We start from the raw sequence: 19,706 nt of genomic DNA on the forward strand, positions 1-19,706 counted from the left end.
AAAGTATGAACTCTGAAGTGTTCGATTTAAATTTGAAATGTGTCTTTAATTTGGGTCATTCCTTTATTGTCTGATAAACTAAAAAGAAACGCTTATTCCTTTTCATGCTCATATTCTGTACTTTTATTAAAAGTTGTAGAACTCTCCGCATTCGTTTAATCACCTCGTTTAAGTTTTGTGTATTGGTGCAAATTTGTGTTGCTTTCTCCGGGGTTTCTCGCTAGCATAGAACTTTCTTTTACAATATTGATTGATGTGTTTTAAAAAAATAATAACTTTAAAATTAATTAAATGTATGCCATGTGGACGTGTGTGTGTGTTTGTGAGGGGGTGTTGTGTATTAGGTGTGTGTGTTTTACATAAAATATACTAAAATTAAGTGTTAAAGCAAGGTAGCTGCCGCTTGATCGGAAATTAAAAAGCATAAATGTACAAGTTTCTTAGGGGAACACTAAAATATTAATTAGGCATTAAGTAAATTACGGTGTACGTTTTAAAAAATAAATTACAGTTTTCCTTTGCCTTTCCGCTAGCTGCATCGGTTCGATTAGAGTACAGAGAAGGAGATTCCTTTTTTTTTTTTAGAAGAATGGACCGAATAATGAACAAATCCACGAACTTTGCGCGTAATAATTTATATTTATGTAATATTATTAATCGATTCATATGCTAAATACGTAGTTAATGTGTATTGTATTATATGTAGAAGTTTTAATGTAATGCATATTTTCACAAGTGTTTTTCTCATTACTTTTCTTTACTTTCTTTTGAGTTTAAGGACACGTGGCCGCAGCCGCCTTCGTTAATTTTTGCTTAGGTTTCGCTTGCTCATTTTGCATAATGTTTAGTTTTTTATTTTGATTTTTAATACAAATAAATGTAACTAAATTTAACTAATTCTCGGCGTGATCTCTTTGCCAACGACTTGTTGGACAAGTTCTTTGTGGTCATCTCTCAGTTTTGTGCTACAAACAGAAACGGTTAACAGAAGGAGTGCGGAACTCGAATAAAACCTGGCGTTTCTACGATCTCAAAATGGAAAACATTCTATAAACAATTGCGTTAGACAGGCTGCCCCGCTGGGGAGGCTCCCGCGCTCATATGTATGCGTATTCTATAACATAAAGATACAGACGTGGGTGGTGGTCGCGAGTCCAGAAGATAAATGTTACAATGGAGTCCGAACTAAGGAGTTAACTAATAAATAGCTACAGTTACAAGTTACAGTGTACACATAACACATAATATTGTGGTAGTTGGTAGTTAAAGGTAGTAGTAGGTAGGCTACGCAGCTGCTCTTCCTCCTCTTCCTTCGATTTTCCGTAGTCCGTTCGGTTGGTTAATAATTAATGTTGTATGTCGGAAGCTGGCGCAACTCACTAACATTGCTTGATTGTGTTGGGTTCCTTCTTCGCTTAGGCTTACAAAACTTACTCCATAAATTATATATGTAAATAAATTGTTGTAAAGTAGTTATATATATATATATTCATGTATGTATATAATCGTACGAAAAATTGTTGCGTTCAGTGTCGTCGGTGTCGTCATATGTCAGTTTCAGCTTTGGATCTGGCGCATGGCGCATTTCTGGCAGGGATTGGCTCTGCCCCTGGCTTCGTTGATGACAACAGCTGGTCACAATGAACAATCCACTTTAGTTCTTCCCTATCGCTCTGGCGTCCATACCGCGGTGTCTCCTCACGCCGTGGCATTGTTCAGCAGCTGCAGCTTAACCTTGAGCTCTGCGAATGTGGGTCGCTTGGCGGGATTGAGGTCCCAGGCCTGACGCATCATCTCGTAGATCTCCGGTGGACAGCCCTCCGGCGCTTCCATTTTGTAGCCCACCTCCACGTGTTTCACCACATCGGCTAATGGCTGGAATGGACAAGGAATAGTTAGTTATTTCTCTGGTATAAACTCAGATTGGCACTCACAATTCTGGGATAAGGCACGCGTCCAAAGGAGTAGATTTCCCATAGCAGTATGCCAAAGCTCCACATGTCGGATTTGTTGGAAAAGCGCTAAAGTGGAGAGAAGATAATTGACATTAGTTGACATGCAACAGTTGGGTGCTCAGTCACTTGAACTCACCCCATTTTTAAGAGCCTCGGGAGCCGTCCATTTGATGGGCAGCTTGCCAACGTCTAGATTGTAGCATTCCTCGCGTGCCAAACCGAAATCCGATACCTTGGCCACACAGTCCTCCGAGATGAGAACATTGCGGGCAGCCAGATCGCGATGCACAACCTTTTTGGCTTCCAGATACTCCATTCCAGAGGCAGTGTCGCTAATTGGGAACAATGGTTAATATTGATTCACAAGAGGATCTCTCTATGGACTACTTACTAGGCAAAAATGATTTGATCCTTTTTGGTTATGTGCTGTCGTCCGCGCGATCGCAGGTAATCAACCAGTGATCCCTTGCTCATGTACTCCGTAACCAGATACAAATGCTTGCTGGTGAAGACCAGGCCGATGAACTTGACCAAGTTGTCATGTTCCAGAGTGCTGAAAAGTGAGATTCAGGTTAAGAGAGATGGAACTGATAGATCTGGATAATAACTCACGTCATGACCGAGGCCTCGGCCAGAAACTTTTGCACGGCACCCTCATCCTTCAGCATCTTGACGGCCACCTTCTCGTTGCGTAATATGCCCAGCATCACGTCCCCGAACTCGCCCTTGCCAATGCTCTCGCGCAGCTGCAGCTCCGCCTCCGGGATCACCCAGCCCTTGTCCACGAAATCTTTGGAGTTAATGCAGAACTCTTGTTTGCCCAGCTTGGGCAAGCACTTGATCAGCTGAGTGCACAGCCCGTCCGCATCCGCCTCGTAGTGCTAAAGGAATTATAAAGATTTAGATAGGATATCTTTATGATTTTCTGGGTGACCTACCGCCACCAGCTGCCCCAAATTCTCAAAGTACTCCTCATCATCGATGGTCAGCTTGTTCTCCAGGTACTTGACCCGGTAGTGCTCCACCTTGGACTGGAAGCAAACGCAGAGTGTGTAGTCGCCGGGGAAGTTGGTGGACTCGCGCACCAGGAACAATCCATCCTCGCGGGGCTGCAGCAAGTGCTCCGCCTCGTCACGCGTTATGCTGCCATGGAACCAGCTAGGGAAGAGAATAACATTAAGGATTAGAAGGATATATAGGGCAAACAATTCCCAAACTTACGGCATGGCATTTAGCTTGACCTCGCACCTTGAGCGACCCTGCTGCGGTGCCATCGCTGTGGGTGAGAGGGAGGCATGGTTCATGGCCGAGGTGGAGCCACTGGACCACGCGCCGCTGCTCGCATTTACCCCGCTGGCCGCGGAGCAGCCCCCATTGATGTCGAAGCTGTGCAGCGAGGTGGACATACCGGCCGATCCACTGCCACTTATGCCGCCGCCGACGCCACCGACCACCACCGCCGGGTTCGGTTGGGAGGACACCTGTGCCGGTTGGGTGGCCGTGTGCAGCAGCATATTGCTGCCGTGCTGGCTTCCACTCAGCGCCAGACTCTTTGGCGGCAGGGCTCGCTCGTTGGCGCCGTGCAAGGCCATTTGGGCCGCATTCAGCGAGGAGGACATCAGACCCGCTCCGCCGGACGCACAATTGGCCAGCAGCTGGAGATGCTGCTGCTGTTGCTGCTGGGCAACGGCGGCCACTGCGGCGGCAGTGCCACCGGCAACCGACTGGGATCCTGTCGCCTGCTGAACGGATTGAATTGGATTGGGGGCGGGCGCAAACGTGGACAGTATGCTGTGGGAGGCCTGTTGCTGCTGCTGCTGTTGCAGTTGGCTCGTCGTCTGTTGTTGCTGTTGCTGCTGCGTCTGGCTGGGGGATTTGGGCGAATGATTGCTGGCGCTGCTGATTAAATTATGACTATTAAGCGCATGCGATGACAAATGCAATGCGCCGGCCGCGCCCGCCTGGCTGGGATGCTGCAAAAAAAGAAATAAAAGGAGGGCAATGTCAGTAGAGCAATTTAATAAATGGGAATACTGGGTACACATACCACATTGTTGTCGCGATGGTGGTGATGGTGCGGCGGTATGCTGGGCGGCACAATGTGCGGCTGCGACTGGCTGAGCTGCTGCTGGTGGAGCAGCACCGCCCCAACCGCACTGGGGCCACTGGCTCCCGCTCCCGATACTGATCCCGCTCCCAAAACCGCATTCGGCTGGGGGGCAGGACGCTTGTTGTGCCTCAGTGGGGCGGTGGGCGGCATCTGGTGGCCGGTGGTCTGCAGGAACCATGGATCGCCGGCTGTGCTGCCCGTCGCCGCTGCTGATGCCACCGTCACCGAGGGCTGCGAGAATCCGCGATGGTGTCCAACGACCGTGGTTTGTCCGTTCTGCGTGGCGGTCGCGTGGCTGTTCATAACCGTGCCGGTGGTGGTTGCCGTCTGCTTCCTCAGCGGTCCCTGCTTGATCTCAACGGTGATCAGATCACCCTCGCCGGACGCCTTCCTCGAGAGTGGTTCCTTTTCCTTGTCCTTATCGTTCTCGTTCTCCTCCTGCTTGGGTTTCTGGTTCTTCTCCCTGTCTAGGGCTTCTTCGTCTGCAAAAAAACCAAAATGAATTCAAACATTACTCTGTTTCTTATCACGATGATGTTATTTGCTGATATAATGAGGCCAAAAGCATCTAATCTTATCACACCTGCGCTCAACACATATTGACAATGTTATCTTCGTTAATTATATTATTTATTACCATGGCAATAAGCTGGTCAAATATGTAACTTATTTAATGGAACCTTACAAAATTATACAATAGATCGGATAGAGTGATGATAATTACATCTTTCACACAATTTAGTATTATAATTCCAAAATACGATCGAAAATTTTCATACTTTCAACAAATCCTAAAGATAATATATTGTCAGTCATTGAAGTTATCAAGTTCTAATGTCTGACAATTATATGAGTAGAATTTGTAATTTAGTGCTATCAAGTTATAAAATCTGACGATATATCTATAGAATTTTATTTCATGTTTCCATTGGAATAATGATCTAATGAATGATCTCACAATATTATCTTATCCATTGAAATAGCATAGAATATTCCACACGCATTGCCCATTAATCTTGGATAGATTGCAATATACACCCTCCCACTTATATGAGGTTATATGATTCCCCGATATAGATATATGAATTCATAGATCGAGCTTTACTTTCCGCATAGCCCAACCAGCTATCGTGATCGGTTGGAGGCCAAACGCACGTTTATTTAATCAGTCAGTCAAGTCAGTTAAGTCTGTTTGCAAATAGCTGCGATTGCATAAGCGAGTCTTTGGATGCGCCATGATAATTGTTGGTCAACACACTCGACACTCAAAACCCGACTCAGTGACTCAAATGGACACAAATGGCATGTTAATCGGATCGGGTGAACCGAGCGAATCCACTCGCCAAATGTAAAACATTTGCATGTGACGGGCATAATTAAATCGGGTTTATTGCGCACTTTTAGGGTTCGGGCTACTGTTTTCCTGGACATGATTTTGGATTCGGGATGAGTCAGTTTTATATCGCTTTATAACTTCCCATAAATCTTTACACAAAAAAAAATAGAACATTTATTTTGTGGAGTTAAAGAATTGATTAAAAAAAGGAATTTATTTTGGGAAAATTGAAAAATGTTTGAGAAAAGGCTATATGACACTGGCTATATTTTGAATTACTAAATTAATTTTAAAAAGATTATGAACTCTCTGGCAGATAATATACAAATTTATATTTATAATATATTTGTAAGCTGTACCTCTTTTTTTTAAGTTGCTATAATTTTTTAAAAGACCTCCAATCAGTTAGTCGAATTTTAAGCAGGTGTTATACGGCCATAATAATGTTAATTGACTTATTCACGATTAAAAAAAAAAGGTTTTAATAAATTCTCCCAATACATATAGTAACATATATTTTTTCTAGCTCTCTAAAATTTGTTTAAAGTGTTTTGGCCAATCCCCAAAATGCTACATGTTCTGCCAACCTTTTACCCCAACCTTTTTCCCTGCTGAATTTACTTTACTTGTAATTGCGCTGTTTTAGGCAGTGAAGACTCTTCCAGCGGCTTAATTTCTTAATTTTATGCAAATTTCATTAGCGAATCTCGCTCGCTTGGCGGAAACGCGTTTTGCATATTAAATTCTCATTCTGGGACGTGAATATATCGTGGGAGTGAGTGAAGTCGAGGCGTGGGCATTGTTTAAATAGCGACAGAATGGCAGGTGGGGATTGGGAGGAGGAAGATGAGGCACGCGCAGGTCAGTTTACCGCTCTCGCAAACCCAAGACCTTGCCCGTAAATTATTTGAAGTCACATCCGCCATTCGCAACGACCTGAAGTTTTGGTTATCGCACTAAATTGGTTTAGCATGACTGTTCGAATGCGCGAATCCGTTCGGGAATTGCAGTCGGTCATACAGTCACTGTCATTGCTATTCGTCAGCGGTTTCCTGTTCACCGGAGTCGGGGCTTTGAAGTCACACCCGCAGACAATAGTCTTTATATTTGTGTACTCGCCGCTTATTGTTTCAATTGTTCGACCACAATGTGAAATTTAGTGCTGATCCGTGGAAGATAAATCGAACCCAAACTTTGCTGAAGCTTGCACAAAAAAAATATCGTTTTCCAACCCACCAAAAGTAGAATATTCTAATAACAATGCTGTACACTTGACAAATACCCATTTAATTTGTGCTTTTAAAAATATATGCTTTTATTTGTAGACCATAAACAATTTTAGGACACTTAAAGTATAAATTCAGCTAAACAAATTACTTTTTAATGGCTTTTCAAAAGCAAAGATTTTAAATCATAAAATTTAAATCGCCAATCTTTTGCGTAAGTATTTAAAAATAGTTTTTATTTATTTGTTTTGTTCGCAGTTGTGCGATAATTGTGTTTTTCTTTTTCTTTTTGAGCACGATTAAAGTACGAGGACTTCCGTTGCTCCAGTCTTGACCTTGACTTCAAAAGAATCATATATTATTGGAACTGAGCCATTCTTATCCCACACAACTCAACTCCCAAGATAGTGAGTCAGAGGAAAAAGGAAATAATTGTAAGAGATCGGTAAACCGAAGATTCTATACACTTTTTTTCGGAATACTCTCTTTTAAAATGATTTTTCGTTTTGTTTTTAAACTAGGTGTGTGCTCTGAGAACATTGGGAAAACGGTTTTATGAATATTACACATATAAGGCTTTTCAAAACTGTTGATATAGACTTTGAAAAATCGGTAGTCTCTACTTCCCTGCTTTACCAAATCCACAATACCCCCACTTTCAGAGTGTAAGCACAAAGTACTGATTGTAAAGTGCCGCTTATAATCTTATGTAAAGCCAAAGCCCACTCGAGCTGTCATCGCTGGGAGTGACTCGACTCCGAAGAGCCTTTGATTAGTCAATGCCGGTGACAGGCCAATTACCAGATATATGTAAGTATTCCCCCGCACCTGTCGATGCTTACCTCCACAACTTTGCATGTGCGTGCTAGGTAAAATCTTCTAGGTATCGACAGGTGTTGCCACACACACACACCTGTGGCTTTGGCAAGATAAATACCAAGTGTAAATAATGAACAAAAAACATTGCCGTACTTGCAAAACCCCAAACAAAATCACCACAAATAATTAATAAGTTGGCGAAGAACTGTAGAAGCGAAACGAACATAAACTACCTTTGGAATTCGTAAACAAAAAGGTAAATAAAAGAAGGGAGGTGAAACACGCTCACCAAATATAAATCAACAAAACACACAAATGAACAAAAAACAATGCCTGACGGATGAACATGAAAATGGAGATTTGTGTATATGGTGAAATATTCCAAATATAATAATCATAAAAAATGCACAAAGTTAAATTTAACGACAGCGATCTGCCGGACATGAGTGCAAAAAGCGCTTCCAAAGGTTTGAAAGGCAAACAATAAAATTGAATGATTCATTGGCAATTGGCAGCAGTTCAACGCACACATATCGTGCGGGTACGTATACTTTTGCAATGCACTGTGCACTGGTTGTGGGTGTTGAGCAAAAGTCAAATGAAATGCGCAGTAATCCGACTGACTCGATGAGGTAATACTAATTAGCCAAAGCAACGCTAATGCACTGGGGAAAATTTGACAAAAAATGGGATATAGATTTCATAAATATTTTCAATATCTTTTAATATCTAACCTAAACATATAGAACTATTCCCTACGTATTAAGAAACGCTTAGCCAAAACCATAAAAGCTACAGTTCTTAAAATTTTTGATGCCTATTTTTAATATGGTAAATTGATTCTTAAAAATGTATCTATTTTATTTTCTAATTTCTTTTTAAATTCAAAATCTATCTAGTAAATTTTAAAAGGACTTAGGGGTAAACCTAAGGTTCATAAAATTTTCCCACATGATCCACAGATCCATTAGCTCCACTCAATTCTCTAGCACTCTAATGGAATTATTCTCTTTACACTAATTCCGCTTTTACAAGCTTAATTCTCTCGTTTGGGACTAGTAGTTAATGCCCAACTATTTCATTTAATCCCCCCGAACAACCGAGTTAGCTAATGAAAGCTCTGTCTGCCACCAGTTCAAGTTCTGGCTGGGCTGACAGCCCGACGATTCCACCCTTGGGCTTTACAATTAAGAAGAACTCGTATGTTAGAGGGAGCTTGGGGAAAAGAAAACAGTTCAACACCTATAGAGCTAACAAGCACATATGTGAGAATCTTTTGTAGAGCTTCCTTATTGTTTGAGTTAGTGCAGAACACACACACTCCTCAAAAATAACAAGGGAAAATAAAACTTGGAAGCCGGAGATGTAAGTACACTGTATGAAAATCAGTAATAAATAACATCTTGGAAATAACCATATATTATGATGAATTCCTCAAATTTCATTTTATTATTTATTGTATTATATTGTAGCAGGTCAAATTTAACTAAAACAGTTTTCACTTTTCTTTTTACTTAGTTCACCTTTCCAAATAAAAATACCTCATAAAGAAAATATAGTACATGAATTCCAAGGTGCGATGTTTCTCCACCTGTGCCTTGCCAATTTCTGTGAATAATGGCACTACCCCATGGCACGGTCTTATAATAAACAAATACCTATATATATAGAGCAACCATGGCGGAGGAAGGGGACCAAGTTTCCGACATTCTCACACTATTTTTTGCATTTTTGGTTAGGGGAAAACGGGGGGCACTGAAACGACAGGTAAATACACACTGCCAGACAATCATTCCTGCACAAAGTCAGTCAACAGTTGCCGGTGGTTCCTGGGCCATTGTGTTTTTCGCCTACAGTTGGAAAGTGCAGGCCGAAAGAAAGGTAACCTTAGTCAGTCAGTCAGTCAGTCGCTGGGATTCGTGGGCCCAAAAGGTAGGGGAAAATATGGGTGGAAAAAGCCATGAATGGAACGCGAGGCGCTCATGAATGGCGTGCGATGGTTGCTTTTCGCCGGTGCTCGGAAATTTGCATATCGCATGCGAGGCGATGAGCAGCAGGAAAACCGCAAGCAGGAAGAAGGAAGACTACACCTGTGAAGAAAAAACACAGAAACACAGGTACATGGATCTGCTAATTACACGGTTAGCTGCCTCATGTGGTTGACCCTGAGCGGGGAGTTGGAGGTGGTGCTCCGTTCGGTTGGGTGGCCCATTCTGCGGCTATATGGCCCTTCTCCTTCTCCAAAACTTGGAGCAGCCGCAACTGGACACCAGTTATTGCCCAACGGTTAGACCATAATAATCCAATACCCCAGCCCAATGTCAGCGAGCGGAAAGAGTATTTGGACGCTTGGAGTGGCTTGAAACTCAATCTGCGTAATGCTTGCAACACCATAGGCAACAATTGGGAGCATGGCTAAGTTGGTGATATGAATTTGTAGGGTTTACAAAGAACTTGTTTCTTACAGTTATCTAAGTTCTTTAAACTGAAACAAAGTTCTTGACTGCCGTAAAATAATAATGATAACTTGAAATGCCCGGCAGTTTATTTTGCAACTTAATTGTTAGGAAATTTTATTTTATTTTAAACATTCGAGAAATATGGATTCAATGATTTATTTAAACTTAGAAAAAATTGTTTAGTAAATTTTACTTTATTTGAAAATAAGTAATCTACTCTTCTAGTTTTTTGAACAAATCGCTGTTGAGGCGAACCCTTTTTTTTATTTTTTAGACAATTCAAGGAATTTTCCAGATGTTTTAGATTGTATTATATATATTTCTTTGTAAGGTAAACTTACTTAAACTTTTTGTAAACCATTTTATTTTAAAGATCTAGTTGTGTACTAACCGAACCACTCCTCTGAGTTGGCGATGGGCGGCAGAGAGCGGGATGTCTGCTGACCGTTTTTCTTAGTCCGCTCCCGGGAATTTCCCGAGGATCTTTGGTCCTTGGTCTGTTGGAGCTCGGATTTGGTTTTGGCCGCCTGGAACTTGCGATGGGCGCACCGCAGGAAGTTCAGCAAACGGGCGTCGATGGGCGGGGAGGATTCGTTTTTGGCAGATGAAGGAGCGGGTGTAGTGGTGGGCGTACTCCTTCCAGGACTTGGTGCATACTTGTCGCAGAAGTAGAACTCCCGCCGGCGAGGTGGAGCATAGGCGGCACTCAGGCTGCTGCACAGGAGGATGGGCTTGCGACGAGCTCGGGAGATCACCTGACCACCAGTGTGGGTGGCGTGGGTGTTTGCCTCCTTGTGGGTCACACTGCTGGCGCTGCGCGATAGTCCCGATCCCAATCCCAATCCGGATGCCGAGATCGTTCCCGCTGCAGATGGCTCCCTGCTCTGCTTGCACCAGTAGATGTCCTTGCTGCCAAAGTAGTAGCGTCGCCTCGTGTCCTGGCCGTGTCCCAATCCCGATCCCGATCCTCGATGACTCCGACCCACCAACCGATTTGACCGCTTGCTGGCACTGGAGGCCGTTTGACTTCCACTACTCGTCTGCGAATTATCACTTTCGTTGTTCGAATTGGCTGGAGAGGAAGATGCGGATGCCGATTTCAGTGCCCGATCCGAGGAGGACGATCCTGCTGCACCTGCTCCGCTGGCAGGAGACGAGGGCATGAGGTACGAGTTGGACTGGATGAAGACGCCATCGCAGGTTATCTTAATTGTTGTCACCATGTTCCCGCATTGCGTTCACTTTGGGTGGCAGTACACCTTTTTAATGTTTCTTCTTTATTGAACTAACCTATGATATGATCTTGGTGGCGCAATAACCTAGGTTTTAATTTCCCCTTCAAAAAAAAGCATAGAATTTATTTTCTAGGTTTTAATCTGATCTTGATTTTTCAATATACCTGGCTTAACTTCTATAAAAGTTTCCAGACTTCAAGAGCGAGATCTTTAAATTGTTCTCAATTTTTTTTAAGTCGCAGAATTTTTTTTATTAAAAAAAATGATATTGAATATATATGTTTATTAAATATTAATTAAACTTACTCGGACATCTAAGATATCCCATACATTTTTGAATCTTTTGCCCACGTAATTTCCAGTTACCATCTTTATCATTTCCAATTTCAATATATATTTTTTTCTGAGTGAAAATAGCAGGTAGTTCTAATGGCATTGTTGGTGCACAGTAGCAAACCAAGTTCAAACAGAATAAAAAATCCCCATCGTAGAACTCAAATCGAGGCTAATGCCCAGTCTGTCCTGGACAAAGGCCGGCAAATTGTTTTCGTTGGTAATAATACTAATTAAGGTTCTGTAAGCGCTTCGATTTGGTATCGGACAGCATCGAGATGGCCACAATGGACATGGACAACTGGGCGGAATCAATAGTGAAGCGACCGGGGCAAATAATGGCTAGCAAAAAAGCGCAAATGGAAAATTTCTAAAGAGAAAATTCAAACTAAAAAAAAAGAAGTGAAATGGGTTAAAAGCCAGGCCTGGATAGATATAGAAAAACAATGAAAAAACAGAGGTAGCTTTACAGAAATTGACTTCATTGCGAGGAAATCATGGTACTCCACTAAATAATAACAACTCTTTGGCATCTATAGTTATGTTATTTTAACTCATACTTTTTTCTTCTTTTTTTTGGCATTCCTTGGCAAGTCAATTCGCCACATTAACGGTTTGTCAGCGGCTTACTGAAATAGTCGACAATGGCTTTGAGTGCTCCACAAACTGCTAAAAACGCTGGTTGGGCCAAAATCAGTTGCCATTCCATGTTGCCTTATTTCACTGGGTTGGGAAAACACGAACCAGTCGACTGACTGACTGCCTGAAGTGAATTGGAATTTACTGGAGCTCTGGCTACATATTGTGCAAATAATTTGGGCGTGGGAACCTTGCAGTCGACGTCGGCTGAGGGGCGAGCAGAGAGAGCTATTGTCTATCCCTAGACAGGTGGCCAAATGTTGGGAAAGTCAGTGGAGGAAAGAAGATATACGGGCCCCGATAATGGGATATAGTTGTAAGCAAGATGGGGCTGCTAATTACTCGGAAAATTTATGGGTTTAGGTGTAAAAGAGAAGGAGATCGTTTATAAAAAGGGTTTTTTGAACTTTGATGTGTATTTTAGTTATTAAAAAATATATATTAAACAAATTAGTACATTTCTTAGTGTGGAATATGTATGGGAGAAAAGAATATCGTTTATAAGAAGGGTTTTATTTTACAGTTTCTTTAGTTAGGAGTTATTAAAAAAAGCATTTCATTTCATCTCTTATTTGCAATTCCCCTTTTATATTTTTTATTTTAAAGTTTTAATTTAATATTTTCAGGTGGGGAAAGGAAGTCTTTCATAAGATGCGTCTCATTTTTTAGTTTGATAAGTAAAGATCTTCTTAATTTTAAACGGGTGTTTTAACAATAAAGACGCATTTAACATTTTTTTAAACTTACTTTAGTAAGATTCTTTATATATATTTTTTGCGGTTCCTACAACTCTTGCTGGATCTTCACTTTCTTCTGCGCTCTGAGAACTTTCCTGGGCAAATGTCAACCCACAATTAACTATGCAAATGAGCCCAGAATTGGGCACGTGGAAAGTGATTGCTTATCATGACCCACAAAGGAACCGGGGCCAAATGAAATTCTCCGCACGAAAAGTGTTGGGAAAAGCGTTCGGTTGGCTAATGAAGAAGCGCACCCAAAAAGACACAAAAAAACACAAAAACTAATTAAATAAAACAATAACAGAATTATGTATGACACAACGAGTTTCTGTCGCTGCTGCTGTTGACGAAATGCAAAATGAAAAGCAAGAGCCCAAAGCCACAAACAGTCAAATCAAAATAAAGGCCAAAAATCTAAGCTGTCGACTGAAACAAAGTGGGCAATAAGCAAAGTGAAAAGCTTAAAACAATGGGAATTGTTTTTGTGGAGCTGTTCGAAATGCGTAAGTTAGCTGGTCCGGATATCCTCGGAACAGTCGGGTTTCTCAGCTCCGTTTTTATATAGGATCGTATTGAAACGGTTTTATATAGCCGACGGCTGCAGTACCTGTTGCATATATCATTTTGGCAAGCAGTTAGTGAAAGTTTCTCAATATACTAACTAAAAAAAAAACCCGAATGGCAAGCAATTTACGTTAAGACCGACCAAGAGCATTTAGCATTCGCTATTGTTTCTGACCATTCCGGGGGCCTTAATTAATAACTTAAGTTTTACAATTATTTTGACGTGCCAGGCACGCATTAAAAGAAAATGAAGAGAGTCAGTCCAAGAGTTGCGGAATGAAAAATTAAATGCGCCATTTGCCATTGGAGTGTTAAGAGCAGGGGGTCTGCTTAGAGGGTTAAGCTCGTCTTCACTTGTGTGCAGTGAATGGCAAATTGAATAAGTGGATGGAAAACACATAAAAGCCGTGTACAGAGCCAAGAAAAATACATAAAAAATTGTTTCACGCGTCTGCAATTGAAGTTTTTAGTTTTTTTTTTAGTTTTTTTTTTTTGATTGTTTTGTCCACTTTCACTCGGTCCAGCCAGCTTGGAGAGCCAAGAGATTTCGACTCGAATTCGCTCAGGATGACGTTTTGGCGGATTAGTTTCCCATTCAGAGAGCATTGGCGAAAACTAGTTACAGTTTAAGGCCCCGGTTTTTGTAGTTTTTTTTTTTTTTTTGGCCGATTAGAGCGGTGCGATGACTAATGCGCTGGAAAATTGAAAATGCCTCGACACGCCATCTCAGCCTACAATGTACTTTTTTGTATCTATATTTTTTTCCGGTTTTTATTTTGTCAAAGTCGAAATGTCTGCACGTCGCCAAAATTAGCGTGCAAATCGATTGCGCAGAGGGTTTAGGCCGAGTGATTCATGCAATTTTGGTATCAGCTGCGGTCCATGGTAGTTGCATCTGGGATCTGGGATCTGGGATCTCGGGGATTAAAATGTGCAGTTAGAGAGCGAGAAGAATGGAAGAATAGCGAAGAAATTGCAGTAATGGAGCTGGGGGAATTCAATTCGCGGCGACCTGAGAAAACAATTAGCACTCTGTGATTGAAGTTGGCCCGGGGAAAACTATCCATCGAGGGGAGGGGAGGATTGAAGGGGAGTTAACATGCTGCCAAGGCACTTTCATTCGAGACTTTCAAACAATCAAATATGCAGCGAGGTGATCGTCTTCATCAGTTGCACACGAAAAAAAAAATACACGAATTGGCGAAAAAGCTAAGTTTAAATTGAATTGCTAAATACTAGGTTTTTAGAAAGGTAGTTAATGAAATTCCAACTAATGAACAACTTTAAATCTTTCAGATATTTTATTTCGCTTAATTCTTAATTGGTATTTATGAAATACATAACGCGCATATATATTGTATTTATTATTACTAGCTAATTAATCTTCGATTTAATCCCATTTTAACCAACTTAAACAATCTTTGAATTTCGTCTGTGCCTGCCTTGAGCAACATTGAATTAACCACGGACACATTCAAACACTGATTGCTACTAATGTTCGATACATCTGACCAAAACCCATAATTAAGCGCACATTCCCAGCATGGCAAACAAATCAAAGCCAAGCACACAAAGGTCATTGCGCCACCAGATTCCAAATCTCAAAATAACATATATTTAAGAGATATTACACGATCAAATCGAATCCATCAAAAAAGAGTCAAAAGGGAGCTCATCTCTTTCCTCATTTTTTGTTTTTCACTTTCTTCGCACTTTGTTAATAATTTTTGCATAAATCACTTCCTTGAGGCGCTCCCCTCCGACTGCCGAAAATATACAAACAAAAATTCGCGCTTGTATAATTAATTATTACAATGCGGCGATATCAGCAATCCGAATTCGCGCCGTTACATCACTATCATCACGGTCTGCCTTTTGTGTTGCACTCAACGGATTGGATTATCAAAAGGCCACTTTGCATACCCTCATAATTTATTGTTATTATATATTGCAAAAAGCCAATTGCAATCGATTGAATTTGTTGGCTAATTCGCACACACGCGATGATGAGCTGCGCATGCGTGGCGAGCGGTTTTATGATATATAAATATTTTCAAATTTAAACGCGACCGCGCGCTTTGCCTGCAAGTTTTCAACTGAAAACCGCTGCACGAAGTTGCCGCCGAGACTGAGTCACGATATATATAAAAAAAAAACGCCTGAGAGAGAAAGAGCTCTTGCCAAGCTTTGATTTTCTTCGTGTTTGTGAGCCGGCTTCTTCTCTTTATCGGCCAACTGAAATAGCATGCGATAAAAACCAGTCGCTCGCATGCGATCGCCCACCTGCTGCACTTTTGGCCACCATTGCAATAATTTTGCCTTTTCAAAGCCCCTGCTCCAGTGTAAATAAAATCAAAACATGTGTTGCCCAACTCATTAAGCCAATTTTGGCGCTTCAAGTCTGTGCTGCGGTCTCGCTTTTGGCCAAAAGTAAGTCACACTGCGGTCGCCAATTTTTACACCGAAAATTTAATTACAATTAATACTATTTCAACAAAATATTAACAGCGATAATAAGCAATTATAATAATTAATCGGTATTTCATTTAATAGATTTAATGGGGGCTTATACTCAAAACATTGTTTTAAAATCCGAAAAGTTAGTATTAAAAAGGAAAAAAGTAATAATTGTATTTTTATTATTAAGAAAATATTTTTTTAGTTATTAATATATTATTATCAATTTAAATTTAAGTTTTACAAAACATGTATTAGTTTTTGGATAGCTTATTCAGTTTATTTGATAAACGGATTATGAAATATCTTTGTAAAAGGGGATTTCTAATAAATTCGTTTAAAAAGGATCGTTTGGTTCAAGTGATATATTTATTATGAATACAAATATTATACAAATATTGGATCAAACTTATTTATAGGACATTTAGAAATACCAATTTTTTTTATAAATATCACTTTAATTCAATGTTTTACATTTTTCATAAGGCGACATGGAAATAAAATCCCTTAATCCAATTTCGTATTTTCCAATTGGACAGTATTATTTATAAATTTATAAAAATCCCATAAGCACCTGTCAGTTTTCCAACTAATTTCAAATATTATCTGCAGTGCAGTCTGTGACATCGGAGATCCGAATCCAATGCGATCGCAGTTTGAAAGACACACATCCAGTAACATTGGAGCTATAGCTTTGTGGCTTGGATCGATTTCCTTTCTGTTTCGTTTATTTGGTCTAATTGCCGCCGCTGGCCATGTTAATTAATTCCCCCATTATTGGTTCCCCAGATACCCCTCCCCCTACTCTCTCTATTTTTTCCACGACTTGTATGGCAAATAGTTTTCCTTTTGCATGTTTACTTTTCGTCTCCGTTTCCAGGCAATTTGTTGCCGCTGTCGAATCAGTTGTTTGCAAAAATGTAGACATCAAAATGTTTATTGTTTCTTTCGCATCCAGGCGTTTGCAGTTGCAGTTGCACAGTTCGTGATTTTCTTCGATTTTTCTCTTTTGCATTTTGCATTTTTTGCATATTTGCAGAGCAATTAGCATCAAAGTGAAGTCGGAACTGTGCCTAGAGAAAACCAGCAGGAGCTCCTCTGACGTCACCGGTTCTCCCGGCGAATTTGCAAGTAGATCAAAGTGAGGGATATGTGCTAAAAATACTTACAAAAGCAGCATAAGCAAACAAAAACCGGGAGAAAGAAACTCAGATATGCAAAGAAACTGTGCGGCGGTGCAAATAAAAAAACGAGAGCAGTAATAAGTTAAGGAATGTCAAACATATAAATGTACATATATCAACGTTCCAGATAAAGTAAATATTTCTCCTGATAAAACTTGCTCCTTATTTCCTCTGTTTTTTAATAAGGTTTAATGGCCACAGAATTTTTAAAGTACGATAAGCTCAGGGAAAAACAATTCGATGATAAAATAATAAAATCAAAATGGTCTTATTTTTTATTTTAAAGCATTTTAAATTTTTCTCACATTATTCCCAAGACTTAGAAGAAACATCTTATCGTTTTGGCAGTTGTTCAATAAGTCAAAAATATATATAGTGCGATCCATAAACCACTTTCTCATAGAGGCTATATGCAACTTTTTATACCTATACATACATATGTATGTATGTAAAAATGTATTGTAGTTGTGGAGCCATTGGTAATCCCTCTATTTCACCTGCCCACCCCTAGAAATAATATTTTATTGCCAATCGGACTAATTAAAATTGCAAATTCCAATTAGCATTCCAATCGGTCCGAAGTACAGTGGTCATGCAAAGGCGCAATTAGCGCAAGTGAAAATGGGAGATACAGATACAGATACAGATACAGTACGTAGTAAGGGCAATAAAGGGAATATTTGACAGTGGGCGCCAAAAGTTAGTCGCTCATTCCGAATGCGAAAAGTTCACGCAACACTGACCTCACACGCACATACTAGCGTACTCACTCACACACACAGCTACAGCTGGAGTATAACGCCCACGCATGTTGCAATATACAAACAAACATGCCTAAAAACAGGGATACAGAGAGGGGGTGGTTGGGAGGTTGGGGAGCTTTGTGGCGCCTACGTGTGACGTCAGCGAACGAACATTTTTGCCGACGACGCAGAAACTGACCGAAAGACAACAACAAAAACAACAACAACACAGGGAGCACTACTATACGAACGGAAATCCATAACAAAAACTACGATGCGCCACGCTTCGGTTATTGCCTTTAATTACTACTGTGGTTGTTGTCGTTTTTGTTGTACGCATCGGTCATTCATGGCCCGATTGCTGGCTATATACGTATGTATCTTTATAGATATGTGTATATGTTATTCAAAAAACCTCCACAACAATAACGAATTTCGCGCCGCAAAGTTGTAAAACGTGTTTCTGTTTTCGCTTTGATTCGAACCAAAATGCGTAGTATTTTGTGATTTTTTTATTATGATTTTTTTGTTTGTGATTTTGCTTTCGTTTTGGAGCCCAACTAGTTGACCTCAGACAACAGTGTTAAGATACAAATATAAAGAAGCTGCAGATAGTTGACCCAAAAATAGGCAGTGCGGACTGGGGTATGGGGAACTTTTGTTTTTTTTTTTTATATAAATGTCATACTAAAGCTTAAAATTTAATTTATATTATCTTAAATTTTTTTATTGTTTGTATTTGGTATTTAAATATTTTTTATATTTTCTAGGTTCACTGTATCTAGTGAGCACTGTACGCCTTTAAGTGTGTTTATTTTTGTTTTTGCCAATTTCATCTGCATTTATAATTATCATCATCATAATGAAGGGGCAAAGTTTTATGCAATATTTGTTTGTCATTGTTGGCTTGGAATTGTGCAAAAGTTACATATTTGCAGAGTGTTTCGGTACTTTTTTGTTTGTCGAGTTGCGTTATCCTTTTCTCGCAAGCTTTCGTCACTTTTACATCCACACAACAACCCGCTACCACACACACACACACACACAGACAAGGACAAGTGTATTAAGGAAGCAGACAGCGCGACGCTGCAAAAAAAGGGCGTTGGGCGGAGTCCTTAAAACGGGCTCAAAAACAAGTAGCCCCCCAAAAAAAAAGGGGAATACTAAAAACCATATGGCTTACCCGATTTTTGATGGTGTTTATTTTTCTCCTTCTGGATTGGATTTCAGCTATAGTTGTTGTTGTTAGTTGGTCTGTTTTGCTTTGTTTTTATTGTTGTTGTTGTGGCTCCGCCTCGTTAACATTCCAATCCGACGCTGCTGCGCTGCCGACGTCGCGTCGCGTCGCTGCTTACTGCGCTGCCCCTGGTGGCGCTTCAAGCCATCAGCCAGATGCACATTTCATTTAAAATTATCACGCATATATAATAAGGTGTTTCTGCATATGTATATATATTTATAAACATTTGCACCACCTTTACAAACCGATCCGTTCCGATTTGTGGAATATAAATACACACAGACACTTGCACGGGCACTCTCACGCACACACGCACACACACCTGGCTGCTGCTGCTGGTTTTGTGAAATTTTCGATTCTATTCTCCTTGTTTTCGGCCCTCCTCCGTTGATGCTGATGCATATCCGCACTTGCATCCGCCTCAGTTTATCCCACGCATATCACTCGAATGTGATTCGATTGCTCAAACAGTTCGCAGCACGGGCGATTTTAATTTAAACAAAAAATTCACACGAGAGCAGAGCGGCCATCTTGCGTCAGTGTTGTTCAACCTTTTTTTGGATGGTCTGCAGTGTGGCCAGTCGGGGGTAGTGCAGGAATGGCCCAAATGAAATTCTAGCTATTTTCTAGCTATATTCAAATTAGGAACACAGGGATTATTCCGAG

The 19,706-nt window shown here is 40.6% G+C and overlaps 1 protein-coding gene across 2 annotated transcripts; it reads right to left on the reverse strand.

The window, feature by feature from the left end:
- Positions 1–99: 99 nt before the first annotated feature.
- Positions 100–19,596, reverse strand: LOC119563352 (tyrosine-protein kinase csk-1). Of its 2 annotated transcripts, none has more exons than XM_037876701.1 (9): positions 10,297–11,241; positions 4,003–4,547; positions 3,177–3,928; positions 2,894–3,113; positions 2,568–2,836; positions 2,347–2,508; positions 2,092–2,287; positions 1,935–2,021; positions 100–1,875 (listed from the first exon to the last, which is right to left on the reverse strand). In XM_037876701.1, exons 1-9 carry the CDS (start codon positions 11,126–11,128, stop codon positions 1,699–1,701), a joined length of 3,240 nt encoding a protein of 1,079 aa, XP_037732629.1. In that variant the 5' UTR covers positions 11,129–11,241; the 3' UTR covers positions 100–1,698. The 2 variants fall into 2 exon arrangements, with proteins under 2 accessions (XP_037732629.1, XP_037732630.1); XM_037876702.1 differs by lacking the exon at positions 10,297–11,241 and adding an exon at positions 18,984–19,596 and having other exon boundaries at positions 766–1,875.
- Positions 19,597–19,706: the final 110 nt, after the last annotated feature.

This window comes from Drosophila subpulchrella, chromosome 3R, assembly GCF_014743375.2.
Source record: "Drosophila subpulchrella strain 33 F10 #4 breed RU33 chromosome 3R, RU_Dsub_v1.1 Primary Assembly, whole genome shotgun sequence".
Taxonomy (NCBI): Eukaryota; Metazoa; Arthropoda; class Insecta; order Diptera; family Drosophilidae; genus Drosophila; species Drosophila subpulchrella.

Bases quoted from the DNA above. Each gene is read 5' to 3' on its own strand.
- LOC119563352 (XM_037876701.1), bottom strand. From the start codon at position 11,128: ATGGTGACAACAATTAAGATAACCTGCGATGGCGTCTTCATCCAGTCC. The intron at 3,114-3,176 runs GTAAGTTTGGGA...TCTCTTCCCTAG, and splicing joins GTCAAGCTAAATGCCATGCC to CTGGTTCCATGGCAGCATAA. The intron at 1,876-1,934 runs GTGAGTGCCAAT...TGTCCATTCCAG, and splicing joins GCGTGCCTTATCCCAGAATT to CCATTAGCCGATGTGGTGAA.